At 39.6% G+C, this 21646-nt stretch overlaps 2 protein-coding genes across 2 annotated transcripts in view; both read left to right on the top strand.

Moving 5' to 3' along the window:
• LOC134823370 (mutS protein homolog 4-like) overlaps positions 1-21646 on the top strand; it is a 31645-nt gene that overhangs the window by 8058 nt on the left and 1941 nt on the right. Inside the window, 13 exon segments of the mRNA XM_063834813.1 lie at positions 236-343; positions 6430-6544; positions 6652-6740; positions 7061-7217; positions 14529-14669; positions 14845-14958; positions 15114-15211; positions 15343-15442; positions 15790-15894; positions 20872-20999; positions 21096-21166; positions 21169-21222; positions 21401-21620. Of these exon segments, the coding sequence (XP_063690883.1) occupies positions 236-343; positions 6430-6544; positions 6652-6740; positions 7061-7217; positions 14529-14669; positions 14845-14958; positions 15114-15211; positions 15343-15442; positions 15790-15894; positions 20872-20999; positions 21096-21166; positions 21169-21222; positions 21401-21620 (1500 nt within the window).
• On the top strand, positions 11706-14297 carry LOC134823375 (uncharacterized). Its single transcript, XM_063834827.1, has 4 exons — positions 11706-11834; positions 12270-12374; positions 12545-12655; positions 12979-14297. The coding sequence occupies exons 1-4, from the start codon at positions 11708-11710 to the stop codon at positions 13908-13910; spliced, it is 1275 nt and encodes a 424-aa protein (XP_063690897.1). The 5' UTR covers positions 11706-11707; the 3' UTR covers positions 13911-14297.

The raw sequence follows: 21646 nt of genomic DNA, 5'->3' as shown, positions 1-21646 counted from the left end.
TTCGAGGCCAGAAACGCGATCGAAATTCGCGAGCTTAATATAATTTTATGTGATATTGACCTTCGACCTGTCATAACTTGGCTACGATCAATAAAGTTTGGTACAAACAGCATTAGTTAAATCCCCCTCTCCCTTTTCAGACAACATCATATACATCAAATTAATTTCTATATCGATACTCCCGGCCGAGTGGGATGGTGCTAATAAAGCATCTAATTAATACGATTTGTTTCAGTGAGGGGCTGGGAGTGCAGTATGCCAAACATCTGTCAATTGATAACATGGACGATGTACAGACGAAGGATAAATACTACTGTCTAGCTGCATTAGGCGCTCTTATGAAGTAAGATGATTTTTATAGAATTTTGCTGATCAATTTTGAGTTATTTCGGCCTCAAATATTGGCTTAAAAATGTTTCCATTCCTTTGAAGTTTCGGGACTCGGTCAAATGAAATTATCAAACTGTTCTTTGATACTTAGCTACTTAAAGCTTTAAAAATCTTCCAAAAATCAAACATTGTTTGCTCCTTGAGCTTGACTATTGATTAGTGCCGCTGTTGTTGCAGTCACGTGTCCTCCGTAGTCACGTGTCCTCCGTAGTCACGTGTCCTCCGTAGTCACGTGTCCTCCGTAGTCACGTGTCCTCTGTAGTTCTTGCTCTGTTTTTTAGCTGCCCGTATCGCTCTCGCAGGGTGAGTCATCACGACTCACCAAGTGAGTGTCTCTCATGTGTTCATTTATCCCCTTTGTCCAATAGAAGAGTCCTTCTATCTGTCCTGGAAGTTAATACAAGTTATTCTCCTGCATAAGTTATTAAATCTCAACCTTCTACGTACAATAGTTAAGCTGGTGGTAATATGCTGAGTAGATCGCTAGAGGAAGAATAAGAAAATGTTGAGCAAATTAAAATTAAACTGTGGCGTGATATTACCTAAAAAGTCAACCCGTATTGTTTGATTAGAATCGTTAACTTAGTAAGGGTTTTATTAATAAATAGATGTCCCTGGCCTCGGCTCCACGTGCCTATTTTCCAGTTTCGGATAAGTATAACTTACTGAGCATTGGAAATGAGATTGGCTCGAAGACGTCGCACACGGGTTCTTGGTGGTACTGGCGGAAATGTTCGACAACACCTTCAGTTATGTTCACACCTACAAACTTCCCTGAAAGAAACCATGTTTAATTAACTTGGACTATTGCAGAGAATGTCAACATGCCCCGAAGTGTATGATAAGTTATGTATGCAGTTTACATTGATATCATAAGTTAATCATGTACATTACAAAATATGTAAAGAGTGTAAAATATGATAATAGAAGTTTACACTTACCCAACAATCCCCAACTGGTAGAGAGTATCTTGAACGTTTCCTCCGTGAGCACCTTGTTGAAATAGGTTGAGGTGTATAGGAGATCCCATCTGGTGATGTTGTGGAATGTCCTGGCGTCCTCCAGCTGGGTCAGGGTGCTTGTTAGGGAGGTTGAGCAAGTATCCAGCTTATCCCCTGTCTTGTTGTGCTGAGCTGTCTCTGTCTGCAGCTCACGCTCTGTTCTTTCGAGTTCACCTTTCACTGTCCTAGCTCCTCCTGAGTGGAATTCAGGTTCCCTCTCACTGTCCCTAGCTCCTCCTGGGTGGAAATCAGCTCTTCCTGGGTGGAATTTAGATTACCTTTCACTGTCCCTAGTTCCTTCAGGGTGGAATTCAGATGACCTTCCACTGTCCCTAGCTCTTCCTGGGTGGAATTCAGATGACCCTTCACTGTCCCTAGTTCCTCCTGGGTGGCATCCAGATGACCCTTCACTGTCCCTAGCTCTTCCTGGGTGGAATTCAGATCATCTTTCACTGTCCCTAGCTCTTCAAGAGTTGCATTCAGTTGTCCAGTAATATTTGTCAGCTTCTCTTCAGACACCTTCATGTGCTGACACATCATATCCGATCCGATCAAAACCTCACTCACAGATCCACTTCTCGACTGGGACAGAATGTGTTCCCATTTCAGAACCCTAGTTTCAGAGAACTCTGTAATGTCAAAACAAAGCCCACCTTCCGCTATTTTCTTTACCTCAGCCGAGCTTAGGGCTTTGGCATAGATATTGAATTGGAAAAGTTGGCCTCCGAAAATGTAGCCAGAATCAGTAGTGTAAGCCAGTCTGTTGAAGAATAGTGTGCCTCCCATTTTCAGTGTTCTTCCATAATAGGCCGTCGTGCCTGTGCCTACTAAAGTACCATCAATATACAGCTTAATGCTACCCAACCAAGTAATACAGTAACTAAACCAGCTGCCTGCAGGCTTTGTTACCGCACTCCGCATGTTTCCACTCACACTTCCACCTGCTATATGTTTGTAATGCCCAACAGCATCTAACACGATCTCATTACTGATACTACTAGAATAGTAGTTAAAAAATAACGGCCAAGAGGAGGAGGTGTGTATACGTTTGGCCCAAGTGCAGATTGAGAGGGAGTTTTGGAAGGGGGCCATATCAAACGTGAATCCGATGTAGTCATTCGCGGAAGTACCAAAATGAAGAGCAGTGTACTGCTCATCATCAGAGGCAACAGTAGGTAATGCGATGACGACGATCAACAAGAGTAACATAACTGTGGTTTGCGAGCGAGAAATGAATTTCTTACTATCTAATCGGGGTATTCAGAGGGGGCGCACATAATTTGGGACTTTCAGGGGAAGGACTAATTGCTCTTAACTCGAACTTACTTTGAACCGCAAAGGTTTTAAATGCTAGATAATGTAACAGGGTGGCACGCCATGCCACATAGCCTGAATTTCTCGAACTTTGTTCCCTTAATACTGAGATTCTGCTCCTAATTTTGAATAAAATCAAGATAAAATTATGTTCTTAGGGTGTCCTTATCAAGAACCTAATTAGAATCGCCATTTTAATCTAGTTCAAATCCACTTACTGGCTAAATGTTTAAAAAATACCCGCTCGGTGGTCGTATTGGCAAATTTTATCCTTTTTATCAGGTGAAAAATAATTACTTTATCGTAGGCAATCACCAACCATTAAGTCATGCCAGGGCAGTATCCAAGAAGCCCGACCAGTAAACACTGAATTCCGTGTGAACCATGGTCACTGACCCTAACCCTGAAAATGACTCTGTTGGTGATGGGACCTGATATGCCCGTCTATTGGAAAATTGTTACCGTTCCAACTTCTATTCTGTCCTATGCCCCAAAATTGTGATAATTGGTATTGATTGAAATTATCAAAGTTCATGGTACGCCATAATCAATCCAGTACAGTATAAGTATAATGTTAAAAACCGCTAATCAGTTACAAATTCCAAGTTCACTATCTGGGAACTTCATACGTATCTGGGAACTTCATACTTTAATACTTTCAACACTTCAATCTAGGTAAACTATAGGTAAAAATATAATATTAATCATAAGCTAAAATGTACTAATCTTTGTATTCTAAATGGGGAAAAAGAAGAAACATTGTCAGTCAGTCGAGAAAATTGTCAGTCAGGCTATATTATATGGCAGCTTTGTAGATGTTGTGACTATGCTAGTAGTGGTCCCAGGCTTGCGACTGGAATTGCGGTGTTAAATCGATTTAATGGTATACCAACGATCCACCTCCCACTTGTTGTTTGGTACTTAGCATTAATAGTGTTAGCTGTAGCCATTTATAGCAAGAATCTTAAAACTAAAGGGGATGACAAGGAAAAGAGGAAGGAAAAAGAATAACGGAACAAACAATTAATTAAAGTATTTATAGAAGCATTAGATATTGTAATTACAAGCTTCAATAATAAATCACTGACTAAAACTTCTAATTAAAATGACACTTGGTACGCTCGCCCATTTTCACTGGTCAGTCTGAACTTCGGTTTAGCACGTTGTACACTTATTCACCTAAGTTTCAGAATTTGTTCAGTTTAGCAGAGTTAGTACCCGTGTTTCAATAAATCAAAAGATATCAGGGGAGTTCTTTAATAATGTTATGGTCATCTAGAATACCGAACTTCCTGAAAACGTTATCATATTTCCTCAGACAACGTTTAATGCCTTTAATCAGTCTATCACGGCTATATCCTCTATCAATTAGAATTTTAAATATTTTGAGAAGATGGGAGGTAAAGATATCCAATCTAGTGCAAACATTACCATATCTAAGAACTTGACTTGAAAAAACGTTGTAGCCAACCTCGGTTGGGATGTTACTGTGAGGAAATGTAAGGGATACAACATGAAAATTAAAATCATCAGTTTTGTTATACACTGATATTTCTAGTCCTTCTGTGGAAATATTAATATTTAAATCAAGGTAGTTAATGATTTTATTATTGGAACCAGCTCGCTCCATCTCCAATGAATTAGGATAAATATCTTTAATCAATTGATGAAAGTAAAGGTAGTTAATAATAGATAAATCGTCAACATATCGTTTATTATTGGATAATATCTTTGCTAATCCCATTTTCTTTTCCTGAAGTAAACGTTTCATATAATTAAATTCCTTTTTGCCAACAGTGAGATCAGCTATAGGGGAACTTGAATTTCCACCCATAGGAATACCCTTGGTTTGTATGAATACAATCCCACCGAAGACGACATAAGTGTTATAAATAATAAATTTAACAGCCTCTTTTAGGTCATCTTGACTAAAGCAGGCATGAGAATCATAGGTTTTATTGGAAAAGAAACATGTATTACTGTCTCTTTTAGAAATACAAATATATCTATTACGGTCTGAAAATATTAAATCAACAACTTCATTAATCATATTCTCTACTTCAATCAAGTCTAATCTGGTATAAAGAGTAGTAAAATCATATACTTGTATATTATAAACAACAGTCAACACTACTGTAATATAACAAATAATTTGATGAATCTCATGTGGTTAAAGTATACGAGAAGGTGATAAGAAAAAGCTGGTAAACTATTTGGAGATCAATAACCTCATATGTAGTAAGCAGCACGGATTTAGATCTGGCCGGAGTTGCCTTACTCAACTTCTCCACCATTTTGATGACGTTTTGGATTCTCTGAGCAAAAATTCAGATGTTGATTCAATATAACTCGACTATGCCAAGGCTTTCGATAAAGTCGATCACAAACTCCTACTGAGAAAGCTCCAACTCTATGGAATCCATCCTAAAATCATAAAGTGGATAGAATCTTTCCTCTCAGACCGGAAACAAGCAGTTGTTGTTGACGGTCATCTGTCCATCCTTGCACTGATAATCAGCGGAGTTCCACAAGGTACGGTTTTGGGGCCGATCCTTTTCTTGATTTTTATCAATGATATCGAACATTGTATCATGCACTCTATAATTCGATGTTTTGCTGATGACACTCGCATATCCATTGCTATTAAATCGGAGCATGACGTCAAGCTCCTCCAAGAAGATCTGCAAAATGTCATTGACTGGTCTGAAAGAAATAATATGGCCCTTCACAAAGACAAATTTGAGTACATGTGTCATAAATTCAACCACCAATATGTACTATCTGAACTTCCATTTGTGGTTGAACACTATCAATACTCAGTTTCCAGAGACACTACACTTGAGCCAATACATCAGCTCAGGGATTTAGGCGTCATAGTGTCAAGTGATCTCTCTTGGTCCCCTCACATACGAGCCATTGCAGATAAAGCTCGCCAAAAAGCATCATGGGTTCTCAGTGTATTTCACACACGATCTCACTCCATCATGCTGACGCTATACAAATCAATGGTTCGAAGTCTGATTGAATATTGCTGTCCATTATGGCATCCCTCAAAAATCAGCGATATCCAAGAACTGGAGAGTGTACAGAAAGCATTCACCGCCAGAATATCAGGAATGCGCGATCTCCACTACTGGGATTGCCTGGTCTATCTATCTCTGATGTCTCTTCAACGAAGGCGGGAGCGATTCATCATTCTCCATATGTGGAAAATCCTCCACGGAAAGACCAGCAATGATCTGAACGTTCTTTTGTTTGTTTCACGCCCAAGGCTTGGAAACCTTGCAGTAATTCCATCAAAACGTAGAACCAGTTCAACAGCAAACCTAACCTTGTTTGACAACTCATTTGCAGTTCAGGGACCTAAATTGTGGAATGCAATCCCCTACCATCTGAATGTCATTCAAGATCTAGAGCACTTCAAAGATAAGCTCACAAAGTTCATGTTGTCTCTCCCTGATAAGCCGCCGATCAGGGGATATACTCCTCCAAATACGAACTCTCTGCTGTGCTGGCGCAACGAGCGAGACTCTACTTCGCTATGGGGTGGTCAGAAGATGTGATGGCCCCGTCAAGTCTTGACGAAACTCAACATAGGTCACATAGGTAGGTAGGAATCGATGTAACAGAGTCGATATATTTTTGCCATGAGGTGGCAAGTCCCCATTTATCGCAGTCCAATAGTTTCACTGCATCTAAATATTAATAAATGAGTAATTTTCAGGTACATAGAGTTTATCCAACACACGGTATTCGCTGCACATAGCATACCAATACGCTTCACAGGGTCTGATAAATGTACACTTATTGATGCTACAACCGCTAAACTTCTCGAATTGGTAAGGATTATTCTGCTGTCTGTTTGAGTTGATCTCGTGGTAGTGCAATTTGTGTTGTTCAACTATGAACTATGTATCGTGTAAGTTATTACAACCTCCCTCCACAGGTATGCAATGCTGTGGACAGTAGATCACAACATACCTTGTTTGGAGTTTTGAATAAAACTAAGACGTCAGGTGGAGCAAAGCTGTTGCGGTAAGTCCCGGCTTATTAGTTATTCCTTAATGAGCAAATAATTACCAGTTCATGAATCATTTCCTCGTGGGGTGTGAGCGCCAAATATAAATCAAAATACATCTTCCGTTACTAGCTCAAGTTTGTACAGATTTCTAATTAAAGTGTTTCATTTCAAATCCACCCCGACAGCAATTACGCGCGTTCGCAGCGCGTTCTGGCAGCACATGGCCGATTTACAACAAGTGCACGCACCGATCAACCGACATCAATAAAGCAAAATTATACACTCCATCTATATCTTGGGATCACATTCAATTCAGTTCACCTTTCAATTCAAGGTCGACGATACTACAGCCTCCATCTGACCTGGATACAATCACTCTACGCCAGGACTGCGTAGATGAACTGCTTCATAACGAGGAACTCTTCAACAATCTGGAGTCTGTGCTGGGTAGATTTGTTGATGTGGATACTACTATCTCTCTTCTAATCCAGGTTCTCCAGTGTTGATTTAATTGCTTTTCTCTATTGGTCTCCGTCAGTGCCAATAGCATGGGATGGCTTTTCAAATCTTTTCCGGATAAAATGATGCATACGTTTTTGGTTACTGTGGATTTGAAAATGAAACGAGCTTACAATAGACGGTTACATTGGTACAGCTTTAGTGCTCAGGCATTAACATAGTTACCCGAAACTTAAGATTATACTTATGGATTTTCTGATCGAATCTTAGTCGTTTGAATCGATTCCCAAACGATCCATTATCGAATATCGCCAGCCTATGAGATCTAATGAATGATTTAACCGCGTCCCTTAAGGGGGCCGGGGGGGGGGGGGGGGGGGGGGGGGGGGGGGGGTCTTCATCAAAATTCTCTCGAAATTGACTTTGTAGTTGTTTCTGATGGAGGGGAGTGATATCTATCAGCTGTTTTTGGTCCCATGGAAAAATATTGTTCCTAGCCGAAAATATTGCCGGTCAAAGGTCAGTGCTTATGTGTAATTGTATTGCGCGAGCGATTTTCAATCGCGCGCCCTGAAAATCGAGTCTAAAAATCTATCTTCTCCTACATTTTTTGAGCAATCACCCTGAAACTTTCAGGATATGTTCTAAGGACCATTTAGAAGAGATTGTCGGGCCAGAATTTTGAGATAGGCCTTTTTATTCGATTTTGAAAATCTTGGACCTCGTATTTTGACAATTTTTTCAGGTCCAAGATTTTCAAAATCAAATAAAAAATTTTCTAAGGCCTATCTCAAAATTCTGGCCCGACAATCTCTTCTAAATGGTCCTTAGAACATATCCTGAAAGTTTCAGGGTGATTGCTCAAAAAATGTAGGAGAAGATAGATTTTTAGACTCGATTTTCAGGGCGCGCGATTGAAAATCGCTCGCGCAATACAATTACACATAAGCGCTGACCTTTGACCGGCAATATTTTCGGCTAGGAACAATATTTTTCCATGGGACCAAAAACAGCTGATAGATATCACTCCCCTCCATCAGAAACAACTACAAAGTCAATTTCGAGAGATTTTGATGAAGACCCCCCCGGCCCCCTTAATTATAACTGATGTAGTAGATGTGAGTAAGATAAGTATAAATTAAGTATAAATTCACCGGGGATATTGTATAGAAATTGGAACGATTAGTATCACAAAGTAGCTTGACAAAAGATGATCGATCAGGATGGCGACCCATTCTTATCACCTTAAACATGTAATCCGCACCCTCGGTAATTTGCCCGCTTGCTCAAATTATTTGTTACATTTTACCCTTTTCTTTAGTTAAAATCCTCCCAAGCCCATAACAGATTTATTTAATTGCATCGATAAATATTTAGCACTATTGCTCCAATGTGACGCTGAAGCTTCAGACTTCTGTACACTTCTGCAATAAACCATCGAACGTTCTCGAACTTAAATACTCTAAGTACCCTGACAAACCGTTTAGTAACCAGGTGACGTTTTACAATCGACACAATGTCAGCTTGCCAATATCGGCAGACTCCACATCAAATCAGAATACCCGTTACTACGCCCTGGAGTAAATATCCCGTTCAAACAGCTCTCTAGTGCTCATCTCATGTGTTACATTTCTATTTCATGTGATGAACCGTCACAGTTAAGATCTGGAACTTTCGAGGTTCAACTTAACTGTACTACTGTTAGATTAATTCAAGGGGGGAGATATGAGATGAAGGGGTTTGTGCAGCTGTTACTAGACACATAAACTGGCCCCCTCATTATTATTGTGATTAGAAGTAGAACTACGACCACAGCTGCTCGCTGCTAATTCCACCTTTCGTTTTACCGGACCTTGACCAATCCCAGTACACGACAGTCCCGCTTCCTCCAATCAGGGTAATGAGGCCCGGTCACCTGGGTCATCCCAACATGCAGGTAGGTTAGGGTAACCACGCACCTGGGTGTTGATCTTTGTTAACATTTAACAACATTTCTTTTGTTGTTTTCTATAGCTTATTGCAGGTAATTCTAATTAATTTCTCTTGGTACCGCCAGCACATGCCGAGTATGATGCTATGATTTAAGTTATCAGCTAAAAGTTATTAGTTTCACTGGTTGTTTCCCTCGATCCTTCGTTCTGGTGGACCAATGGAGCTACTATTTGACGACTGTTTAGTGTTTAGGGGCGATGTCACGTGACTGTGGTATGCTGGCCACTTTGTCGCACCTAATTTGGAGGAGTTTGATGATCTCAGCCTGTGGGGTATATGTCCAGTTCAGTTCGTGTGTTATTTACAACTGCGACCTGGTTGTTGGTTTCATGGAATGAAATTGTTTTTAACATACAAAAATCCATTATGTCTATTGTCTGGCCCCTGTCTGGCCATGTCGAAGTTTTAAAATCTTGTTACATAAGGTCGTTATATTAGCAGTCCTTTCGATAATTGCTTCAGAACAATCGATGGCGGGACTCAGAAGGAGAGTTGATAGGGTTGAAATTTGAATCTACTGTTTTAATTTTGATAATTAAGCAACACCTCTGTCCTAGAACCTTAGAACTTTTGAGCTGTTAATTTCATGGTTTGGGTTCAAATTTGATAAGGTGCTACTTTATGTGGCTGCGTGTCGTCGTCATATGTTTGTGTTTATTAAAAATATTATAATTTACAAAGGAGTAGACTTGCAGGTGTCCTTCTGGCCCGATTATTTAATACCATTATTTACCAGCTGAGTTAAAAAGTACCTAAATTGTAAAACTAAAATGTGTGGTATTTTTGAAAAATATATCCTTAAGTTATTATCAGGCCAATTATAGACTTATAATTGTGTATAAATGTCTTAACTCATGCTATATTATTATGTAAGGTGGTTTCTACCATTGCATAATATGGCTCGATCATTCGTTACTAGCGCGAATGAAAAATTTGATGTATTTATCGTCTGCCTTGCTAGATCATAGATGTAGTTACTCTATGGTCACAAAACCTAAATACTAACTTAATAAGTGAACATCATCCGCCGGACCGCCACGGATTGCGCTACGAACTACATCGGGCCGACGATTTTAAAGATATGTAGCCACACACTGCCTTAGTAATAGGGCAACTTGATCGAAATTACGCTAATTAGGAACATTAATATTATCATGCGCCAACTCGTGTTCAATAGCTCACTTGTATCCCACTTCTATCATTATTCAATATTCTCAATATAATTATATTAACTGTTGTATGTCTAGAGTAACTGAGATTATAATATTATCATTATATTATTAATATTAAGTTTACCGTCAATTCAATGCAGTTAGCACTAAGCCGCCGAAGATCTGTACTATTCATTATAGAAATTATAGTAAGCAATACTATTGTCTTCAGTGGTCATATGTTAATATGTAAACACGCTTAAAGGTGCATGGGTTGAGGGCTCATGTGCAAGGGGTAAAGACTCGATATTGAGATGTGTGGGGTAATATTCGATATTCTGCTCATGCTTTCGTTTTGAAATTGAGTAAGGAAACCATCATTCTGATGACACATTTAAAAATCATTGTCTTGAAAATTTCGCTGCCAATAAAAGGTTATTATTATAAGTCGAGAAAACTCTTTCACCACCAAAACGTTTTATCCACAGTTAATGTAGCACTAATTTAAAACTTTTTTCGTTCAAAGTTAAATTTGTTAATTCAAATGTATTTGCAGTACTACTTTTTGCTACAATTTGTAGACCGTTTTATCTAATAACACGTTCATGATAGATTTTCACTACAGCTGTTTCAAATTTCGAAATGTGACTTACCTTTGATCTTGCAGTGGTGGTACTCCACCACCTATTACTGTTTATTAGTCGTCAACATGGTGACAGATCTAACGGACATCTAAGTTTATCGTGGTAGCTCGGCGGTTTATTTAAATAGAAACGGTACCACTGATAAGTTTCTACAGCTCGATTATTTCATTTAATCTGCCACTATTGAACAACTCCGGTACCAATTATGACGTATTTATCAAGGATCCCATTGTCGATCCATAGTCAGATAGGCACAGACAAAGCCTGCTTCTCCGTTACTCTGCAACTGATCGAGTTATCAGACACGCTTCTTAGTAACAGGTGCTGTGAGTGTTTCCACCAACCAGCGTGCTTTAAGGGGAACATCAGCCAATCAGAAGCCTTGTTTTCTGGTCACATTATCAAATGTACTTACCGTGCTCTTTAAAAAGACCCGATATCGGTCCAGGGATTCGTACTGACTCGTTAAGTGAATTTGTGTAATGGGTCTGGGCTTCGACAGCTTTTTCCCATTGTTCGGCCCTCACGATCCATCTGGATATTTTCACTGAATATTTCGTGTCCATCGATTTAGCTGCGGAGAAATCACTCTTCTGGAGCGTCGTGATGGCAAGATAAGAGGTCACCATATTTGTATCCGACCTTCATCGACTCAAGGTGCACAGCTGCTTTAAATTGTATAACTTTAAACTTGTTCTAGTGTAATCAAATAATAATATTTTACTAGTGATGACGATGGGTGATGTGACTGTGGCCGCTAACATAACACAAGCAGAGACAGTTAAAACTACAACCCGTCCCCACTTCACTAACACTAGTGCCCCAACTTCTGATGGACCCGTCTTTATTGCTGTCTTCGCAAGTAAGTTTATCGGATTGCACGACTTCCTTCTTTTTGAAATCATCAAGTGTGTCCCTCATTTCTTGAGTTTTCCTCATTTAACAACCTCGTTGGATATAAACAGATATATTTATTATATTATGTTTAATCATTTCTTACTGTACCTTCATTTGTGTTAATCCTTGGCTGATTTCTTTAAATAATTCGTTAGAAGGATAGGCATTGTTAAGCAGTTCAAATATTACCCATGAAATATAAATGATTTAAGTCAATTGACATGGTATTCATTGTAGGTTGCGACTCGAAATGGTATCGATTTTAATATTTTACACTTGAAATAAATATAATATGGAGATCCTATAAAAGTTCAAAAATCTCGGCGTACAGCAAACTCAGGCCCTCCCTACAAAAACCAAAACATTCCACACATTCCACACAAAACATCTTTTCTCCCAGACAGTTACTGGATATACGTGTACTTGGTGCTACAGTGCGTCTACGGAGTGTGTAGTATTTTTCTCAACAGTGTCGTTTTCTCTTTCTACTGGGGTCACGTGTCAGGTCTGTGCTATTATTTTTGGTGTTTTAAGTTCATTCTAAAACAAGTAGCTGATACTAGTCCAATTGTGACGAAATTACGCCAAAAAGAGAAGATATCTCATTTTGTGTTATAATGTCTGTTTCGAATAATTGTTCTCATAAAAGCAACGAACCATCACAAAACCTGACAGGCGAGAACCGGAACAGGAAACGGAACAGAGTGTACTACTTCCTGTATGTGATGTTGTCTTTAGCCGACCTTCTCCGAGGCATCACCGCTCTTTTTCATGCTCTTGTTCTCGGTGGGTCCACTCAGCACTGCTTATTTTCCCATTAATTATTATGGGATTATCTGCATATTTTCACATTAAAAAGTTATATGTTTTTCGAATTAGATAACTTCAGATTGAAAAGTTGTTATTTGTCCTAAATTGAAGCTATCTTGTCGTTTTTAGCAGCGAAGTATCTCGACACTTTACCTGTAGATACCTTCGTTAGTTAACAACCATACAATCCTGCCATTTTTTAAGTGGAAGTACTTGACGTTGAAGGACTAATTTTCTAAATTTGGTCGCCAAATCGACTATAATCGTACTAAGTTAACCCATCCTGTTCATTCCCGCAGGTTTTGTAATCCACTACGCGTCGAAGGTGATAGTGCCACTCTGTTACCTGATCCTGATCCTCTCCTCCCTCTCCAGCCACCTCTCCATCCTCCTCAATGTCCTGATCTCGGTTCTCCGGACATTCCACATAGTCAAGCCCACCATGACTCTCGAACCAGAGATCCTCCTCGCCCCTATAGTCATGTATTCTGTTCTTTGGGGTGCGCTGTCCTCCTATGATGTGTACCTCCTTGCAATGGACAATATTGCGGCTAAGGCGGAACATGTAATGCTGTACATCCTAATCGCACCAAGGATTTTCAGTTTATTTGGATATTTGGATAAGTTTGATCGCATGCTGGAGTATGCTTTGGTTGCTATAGGACTACCTTATATTATACCCACTATCATATGTATAGTTTGCGCCTGTGTGCAAGTCGCTTATCTGCTGAAGATGAATGTTCGAAGTACTGCAAACGCGAGGATCACTGTGACAATCTTCATTCTCACCATCTGCTTCTTCGCTTGCAATGTCCCGTACTTCCTTTACTTCTGTCTGTCTCTCAACGTTTGGACAGATTCATCCGACTTCATTGGTAGTCCTGGCACAATTTTCTGCTACTTCGTGGCTAACTTCCCCAGTACTATTAACTCCATCCTGAACCCCATGATCCTGCTCAGTCGAGGACGGACCCTCCAAAAACATTTCATATCTGTTATCCCGTTGGTCAGATCGTTTTTTCCTGGTTCAGAGCGGACGAGAGACCGCACCCACATGGAGAGTTATATGACGTCACGAGCTGAAACCAGAGCTGCAGTCGCGCGGCGCGACATGATGAGCACGTGTCCCGAGACAACAAGAGGCACCTGTGAGGCGTTCCGTGACGAAATGGAGCCAGACGTTAGCGTTAATATTCATAATGATAATAGAGTAGGGACCCTCGTTGACTGACCAGTCCATTTTATATTTTAATTTCGTACGGATAGGAATATTTAGAACTATAATCTTATTACAGACACAACAATAGTTATATTTGAGTTTTACATTTATAAATGATGCTAGTTTGGATGATATTTTAAAATAAACATTGGTGTATGTGTCCACTAGTCCCGTAGTGGATAGAGAAAGCAAAGAAATGTTGATTGTTGATGCATCAGAAGCTTATTGGTGACTGGGAACATTTCACATCCCTTATATCCATAAAATACATGATATACTGGGACAAATTTCACTAAATTGTTTTACTCTGGACACCCAACACCCAAATTAAATGGTTTTTGTTAGTGACTTATGTTCTGAGATGCCAAATTTGACAAATCTTATGTTTGTGCCAATTTTTAGAAAGCCTGTCGTTTTTTAAGGGAATAAGACAATTTTGGGAAATATTGAACTGCGACGAAATTTAAAACTTTCTGGATGGGGGGGGGGGGGGGGGGGGGGGGGGGGGGGGGGGCGATGTGGTTATTGACCAGATGGTTAGTGCGCCAGCTCCAGATCAATATCATATCAGGAGTTCAGTGTACACTGTACATTCTCGCATTGACGAGTAACCGCTCAAATCTGCTTCAGGTACCCAAACAAGAGTCTCTGAAAACTGCGGAGAACCGTATCATGCACATAATATGTTTGAAACACCTCCTGGAACTGGTTAAACCCCTATCCAATGCCATCAAAGACAGCCAGAACAACCTTTTTAAAGCAATGTTTGAGGTTGGGTTATATTAATATTATAGCAAAGCAAGTATATTCAATATTCATTCTAAAAATACTTTGTTATCAAGTTCATGATTTAATGGGAATATTCCTTACAAATTTAAAATATTCTTTAGTATTTCTAGATTTCAGGTCCCGAAATGTTATGAGCTTAAACATGATATTCGAATAGAATCTGCAAGACGAAAGGTTCAGCGAGATGAAGTCTAAAATAGACAAGATAATCCACGAGGACACATACTACCAGAAGGGAGCACTGAACATGCGAACACAGAAATGTTTTGCTGTAAGATACACTTTGCATTATTATTAAGATTTTATAGCTCGTAAACTTTGAATAATCTAAGAAAAATCACTCTATCAGGGAGCAAAAAATCTCTCATGATTATCTCCAGCTTAGAGTTTCTTCTCCATTGCCGTGATTCTTAGATATGTTTTCAGGTTAAACCAAACCTGAATGGTTTGTTAGACGTCGCCAGGAGAACTTATTCGGAGATGGTTGACGATGTTGCGGAGACCATCAAGAAGCTGGCACAAAAGTAGGGAAAACTATAAAATAGAGCATTAGTTTACTTTCAGGAAGGCCTTCGTCTTGCAGAACCATATTAATCAGGACCTACTTGAAGGTCCATCTAAGCAACCTTGATAATCCAGAGGTCCTTTGTTTCAGGTACAACCTCCCCCTCAAGACTGGGTTCACTTCTTCACGAGGGTTTTATATTATCATCTCCATGAAAGTCGTTCCGGATCTACCCTCGGTCTTTGTTAAGGTATGATTTACGACAGTAATAAATAGTGCTCCTTTTTATATTACCAAAATAACAAACGGTTAGGGCACACCTACTGCCGATTAAGAACCGTTTGAGATTCGCTCAAGAGCAGCCTATAAGGGGCAGCGGTTACTTACAGTTGACAGCGCTTAAAAGATAGTTGTTAATGTTATGTATGTAAGAGCTGACAGTGGTTACTTACTAGTGTCTAACCCCCTGGGTATGAGACTCATTCCTCATAAAATTTGTAAATTTGTACTCCTTACATGAACATCGGCGCGGCGTTCAGCTGGTTTTTTGCATCAAATCTAAACTTTGACATCAATTCTTTAAAACATGCCCTTAAGGTGCTGAAACAGAAGAACGGGGTGACCTGTACTACCGGAGACTTGATAAAACTAAACGACAGAATCAACGACTCTCTTAACGACATCTACCTTATGACGAACGAGGTATAGTGCCGTATCTTGTGAACTGTGACGTCACCAAGAATTGTTAAGCGATCAGGACCCGGCCCTTTATCTAGATAATATGTGTTACCAAGTTTTCGGGATATAATGTCCGGAGAAAATTACAACCACTGATTTTTTCCTTTTCACCCGTTTGAAAAAAGGCAATAGTGAAAGGTTACGAATGGACGTTTTTTGCAGAAAAACGTGGATTTTGGGGATTGCAGTAGGTGGGTCAAATATATGTCGTGTTCCTTACTTACTTGCTTCCGTTCGTTACCATGTCAACTTGCCGCGCACGCGCGCGAGGATTGCTTGCGGAGATGTGGTGTATAGCTAGTCTGTGGTCAATAAATGCGCGGCGCACGAGCGTATTTTAATGTATACTAGTAATGTATAATATTTTATAATAAGCCCAACTTGAACGTGGCACGCGTAGTGTACTGATGGTTCAATATTATTATTATAAGGTGAGCTGATTAGAGCTTATATTAATAGTTATACTTATAGTGAAATGGAAATCTAGCGTCCGCCAAAACGAAACAACGGGCGCAATTCTTGTTATAATCCAAAAGACGTCCTTCGCTCTGTGGGTGCCAGCATTGTATCACGTCGTAACCCCCACGGTCGTTTCACTATCGTTCTTACGATACAGGGGGAGCCGCGCACTCGTGCGTGGCGGGTCATACAACGTATGACAATGCCAGCATACTTAACCATATAATATCTTAATATATGTAAAATCGAAAATTAACTCTAAAATATTGCTTTGTAATTTCTCGATAGAGCTTGTAAAGATGAATATTATAATTGTCAAGTAACAAGCTATTAACCATTGATTACAAATCAATGGTTAGGAATAGGAAAACATCAACATATCAAACAAAACAAAAAACAGTACATATTATATCAACCAAAACAAAAAATAAACATCAAAATATGTAATCATTTATAAGTCAATACATTGTATCAATTGATGATGTTTTACACACAAAAAACAAGCAATGACTCTGTCCTAAAAGGACATGCTGATATGAATGAATATAACAAATAACAATCCAAACATGTATACTGACTAATACTGTAAGTGTTTAGTGTTTATGAATGAGACAACCATATGGCACATTGGCAGCCTCAAAGTTGAGATTACAGAGAGATCTCAAGAGTCAAGAGAGTCGTGCGTACCTCCGTCTGGTCCAAACTCTGATCCCAACTCTCAACGCGAACCCCACCACAGGCACAATCAGAAGAGAAATAATGGCGAGGTAGAACTGCAGTCCATGCCAGCAGTCACATTCCGTTGCCCTTCCCCTGCTGTCATAGTCACACCCACACGTATACCAGTTATTCTGGCTGATGATCAGACACAGAGTCCAATCACCGCCGTCCTCGTCGGTTACACAGAGCGGGTACCCAGTTGTGGAGTTGGTGGAACAGTAGTGGGACTTCTGGTCGCACTTGATGGTCTTGTTAACGTACTGCCCGTCCCCCGAGCACCTCTTGTCGTGGCAGCAGTACTGGTCGTAGTCGGCAATACAGCCTCCTGACTCGAGCTTGTCCGCTGACTTGACTAGCGTTTCTGCTAGAGAACTCTCCCCTAGTCCTGTTGCGACAAGGAGAAGGAGGAGGAGTGTAGTTGTGGGATGTGGTGACATCGCCTAGTGGAGTGAAATGTGGTAAAAATATTTTTGTTCGAATTTCTATTATAAATCTATAGAAAATTGAAGCGAACTAGGTGTAGGTACCTAGCTTGTGCAGTGTGCACTGTGCTGATGTATAATCCTAGCAATGCAAGAAAATAGATGAATTAACAGTGAGCAGTTTATTTCACATAAACTAATTAATCGAGAAGTATTTCCCCAAACAATTTATTAAACGCGAGAAGAGTGTTTCACTGTAAGAAAAAAAAGTAGTGAAGCGTTTCTCAACAATTTGGACACGTGGCTGGACACATGGTTTGTCCCGTGCCTATTATAAGTATATACTACTATAATACGTCAGCAATTCTACAGAAGAAATATCTCAAAAGTTTACTTATAGTTGATAATAAGGAAGTGTAAGGTAATCCAAGAACTGTATAGAAAACTGATCGAGAATTCTTCTGTTTTTTTCTTAGTCGATAAATATTTGCACAGTAAAATCCCGATTTACCGCAGTGTTTTGGGGAATGAAATGGCCGCGGTAAATCGGGCTTTACGGTAAACCAGGGTTTTAACTTTTATTTACATAGTACTACTCTAAGTCTAGTAGCAAGGTGTAGATGAGTGTGCACTTCGATGTTCACGATTTCTGACAACACAGGGTTGTTTGTTAGGTCATTCTAAACCAAAATCGTTTAGGTGCACAATTTGTTTCGCTAGAGACAACCCTACAGGGCAAATTTTCTAAATTACCCTCAGTCGCGTATACGGGATTTTCATATTTCGGCTCCTGAAGGTCATAGAGACTTCATTTTTAGCTTAAAATTACCACAATGACCACATTTATATACAACGTATTAATCAATGTATGGTCTAAAATTGTTTGTTTCCGAGATGCTAGTCCCATACTCACTTCTCGCACTGACAGAGAAGCTTGCTCACTGTGCACAAAGCTTGAAAAGAGCGCCGAGCATTAAGGGATTGGCCTGCCATGTATCCAGATAAGGAGATCACATTGTTTGGAGGTATGGAATGTAAGTAAGAGTAGATAAAAGTTCCATACTGAGTACTGACTGAGAGGAGTGAGGAATGTCACGAGCATTCTCATTAACTGGAGCTGAAGGAAGTTTTATCTTACAATGGGGCTCTAACAATGAAGCAGAAGAGGGAATGGTTGAAACCTGTTTGTGAGTAGATACATTACATACGAAACTCGGAATACAGTCATCTGATGCAAACCTATTAAGCGACCACCCCCTCTCCAGTTACGTCAGCTGTGCTAGACCCCCACCCTCGGCTGCTGACATAAAAGTGAACACTCCCTTTTAACAGTACCTCAACAGATCGTGATATTTTGATTTTAGAAAATAAGATTCTCTAGATCCAGATCATATTCATAACGATCACCCTTTGTCCCAGCAGCCAATGTCACTTCGCCCCGCACCGGCTCTTTTCAGAGCTACCCTCCTTCTTATCTTACTCGGAACAGGAGAGTGTCTTAATGACGTGGCAGAAAGTAGCTCTAGGTCTATTCGACAGTCGGATGAGTGGCTGCGCTGTAGAGACGCTGTCAACATCTCAACCGAGTACTGTGCTAACTGCTACAACAAGAAGTGTTGGGGAGAGGGATTACACACGTTTGATTCCATCGATTGTGACACCGAATGGAATCATTGTTCCAGTGTTAGAGACGGTAATCCGATCTGTGTGGTTGATAAAGAAGGGGGTGTTTATGGTATCTGCGAGAAAAAATACGGGTATTCTTGTAGCTGTGTTCTTGACGATCGTGGAATGGCAGACAAGTGCCGGTGTAAAGAGAAAGAGACAATTTAAAAAAAATTGTATACAATTTTTTAAAATTTGTATACAATTTTTTATTTGAATAAACTGACATTTTAAAATGCAAAAGCTTGATTGATTTTTTATAATAAGACGTCTAAATGTTACATAAGACTGAAAGTTAAAATCCAATGCAGTTCTTCTTTTGTCGTGAGTATCAAAAATTAAAGTGATCCGGCCGGAAAATGACCATTTAATCAACACAAACACAACAAAATATGTATTAATAGATCGATGTTTGGTTTTAACTTTTATATTTAGATCTATGCCGTGATAAAAGTTTATTTTCATATCTGAAAAAAAAAACTGAAAACAAAGTGTAAAATTAATTTTCATATCTCGATAACACCGGCTAAAGCTGAGTTGTCCGTTAACTAATATCTTATATTTTAGAATATACAATATCAATATCTTCTTCTTGCTCTCAGCTGTCCGACTTCGTAATAATGAAAACCATGAACCCAACATAACCGCTCACCAATTACAAGCTGACACAAAATGCCGACACAAAAGCTGACAAAAAATGCCGCGTTGAACACGCTATTGCAGCCATCACCCATCAGCCTCTCCACAAACGTTGTAGTGACACTCGTTGGTCACCAACATACTGCAGACAAGAGCGCACAATTCCGGTGCCGTGATCAGAAGGGGTATACAGGTCGGATAACCGGTCTTATTTGTATAGTTTGACTCCTGGTCACAGCCAATAGAAACTTCACCTTCCCAGCACGTCTTGTTGTACTTTGTAGCAACACAATACTTCACTGCAGATCGTGGGCATCAGGTCGGCAGAATCATTGGTTATTTCTGCTGCACAGATCGTGGTAATAAGTACGAAAAAGTTGATCCAGAGTGAATGTGCCATATTATTATTCGCTGAAAAAAGTTTATATTTAATAACTAATGAAATTATGTTTTCTAATGTATTTAACTAAAAATGTGACGTAGTGAACAGTTAATATGGAAATAATAAATTCAAGACAAGAAAAATCCTAAGAGGTAATCCTTTAACGCGATGCTAGATTAGAGCGGAATTTTGACGTGAAAACCGAGGTTTTCAATCAGGATTCAGTAGTTTTAATTTTATAAGCTCGCCAAGTAATGAGTAAGCGCAGTGTCGCCGCTATATCAGCTGCTATGGCCACAGACAACTTGGCGTCTTAGAAGATCTATACGTTCTTATATAATATTTATCCGTTTTTCATTTTATCCGTTCATAAAATACCAACCGGTGCACTACATTGCAACTTCTTGTCTAGGATTATACTTATAGTTATAGTATTTGACGAAATCTAAGACTGTTTTTTAGGTCAATGCATGACTTCTTCCTTGTCCCTCCCCGCTGAACTTTGTTCACCCGAGTGGCGAGTCAAACCGTAAAACTTCTGGTTTCGACTCAGACCTCATAGTGTTAATACGCTATGGTTGTAGAATGTCACAATCATAGATTCGTAGGGTTAATGTCAATATCAGATTGAAAATCTACCATTCCCAATGCCAGGTAACGAAAGGTTTGCTACAAGAGATTTACCCGCTTGTGGGCTGTCTCTACAAGCTGTCGGAATGTACTGCTATGCTTGACATGATAACATCCTTCGCTGCTGTCTGTGCATTGTCTGACTTCATCAGGTTTATTTCAAAGACTTATGTTTGCTCTTTGTTACCATCTTATAGTTTCGATTTTTAAATTTTATAGGTTTGTCAAATAAAAACTAAATTCTTTAGACCGGAATTCACCGACACCATGGCTCTAAAAGACTCTGTCCACCCGATTATCAGTAAAATAGACTCTGTCAAGCTGTCCCTAACGATGTGTTCGCTTCTTCTTCCAGTTCATTCAACATCATCACCGGTAAATTATTCTACATGCTCTATGAACGTCAGTATCTTAGATGTTGAGGGTTTCAAGACTGGCTGAAATACTGGTGCCAAAATAATTTCCACACAATGTCCTTATGTAAACCTTATGTAAACTTATGTAAACTTATGTAAACTTTCACTTTCACTTTCACTAATCACCACTTCACCAGGCCCCAACATGAGTGGCAAAAGCACTTACATCAAGCAGATAGCACTTCTCCAGGTCATGGCTCAGGTGGGATGCTTCATCCCAGCCTCGTACGCGTCCCTAAAACTGGTCGATAATATTTTCTCCCGTATCGGGTGCGATGATGATATCGAGACAAATGCCTCGACCTTTACACTGGAGATGAGGGAGATTAAGTATATTTTGGATAACGTCACCGACAAGTCAGTAGATGTCTTTCTTCTCATCA

Source organism: Bolinopsis microptera, chromosome 11 (genome assembly GCF_026151205.1).
Source record: "Bolinopsis microptera isolate Bmic1 chromosome 11, MBARI_Bmic_1.0, whole genome shotgun sequence".
Classification (NCBI taxonomy): Eukaryota; Metazoa; Ctenophora; class Tentaculata; order Lobata; family Bolinopsidae; genus Bolinopsis; species Bolinopsis microptera.
Note: the sequence above shows the minus strand (reverse complement) of the source record. Positions and strands in the feature narration are given on the sequence as shown.

Coding starts and splice junctions, on each gene's coding strand:
- LOC134823375 (XM_063834827.1), top strand. CDS start 11,708: ATGGGTGATGTGACTGTGGCCGCTAACATAACACAAGCAGAGACAGTT. Junction 11,835..12,269: donor CTTTATTGCTGTCTTCGCAA/GTAAGTTTATCG, acceptor CTTTTCTCCCAG/ACAGTTACTGGATATACGTG. Junction 12,656..12,978: donor TTTTCATGCTCTTGTTCTCG/GTGGGTCCACTC, acceptor TCATTCCCGCAG/GTTTTGTAATCCACTACGCG.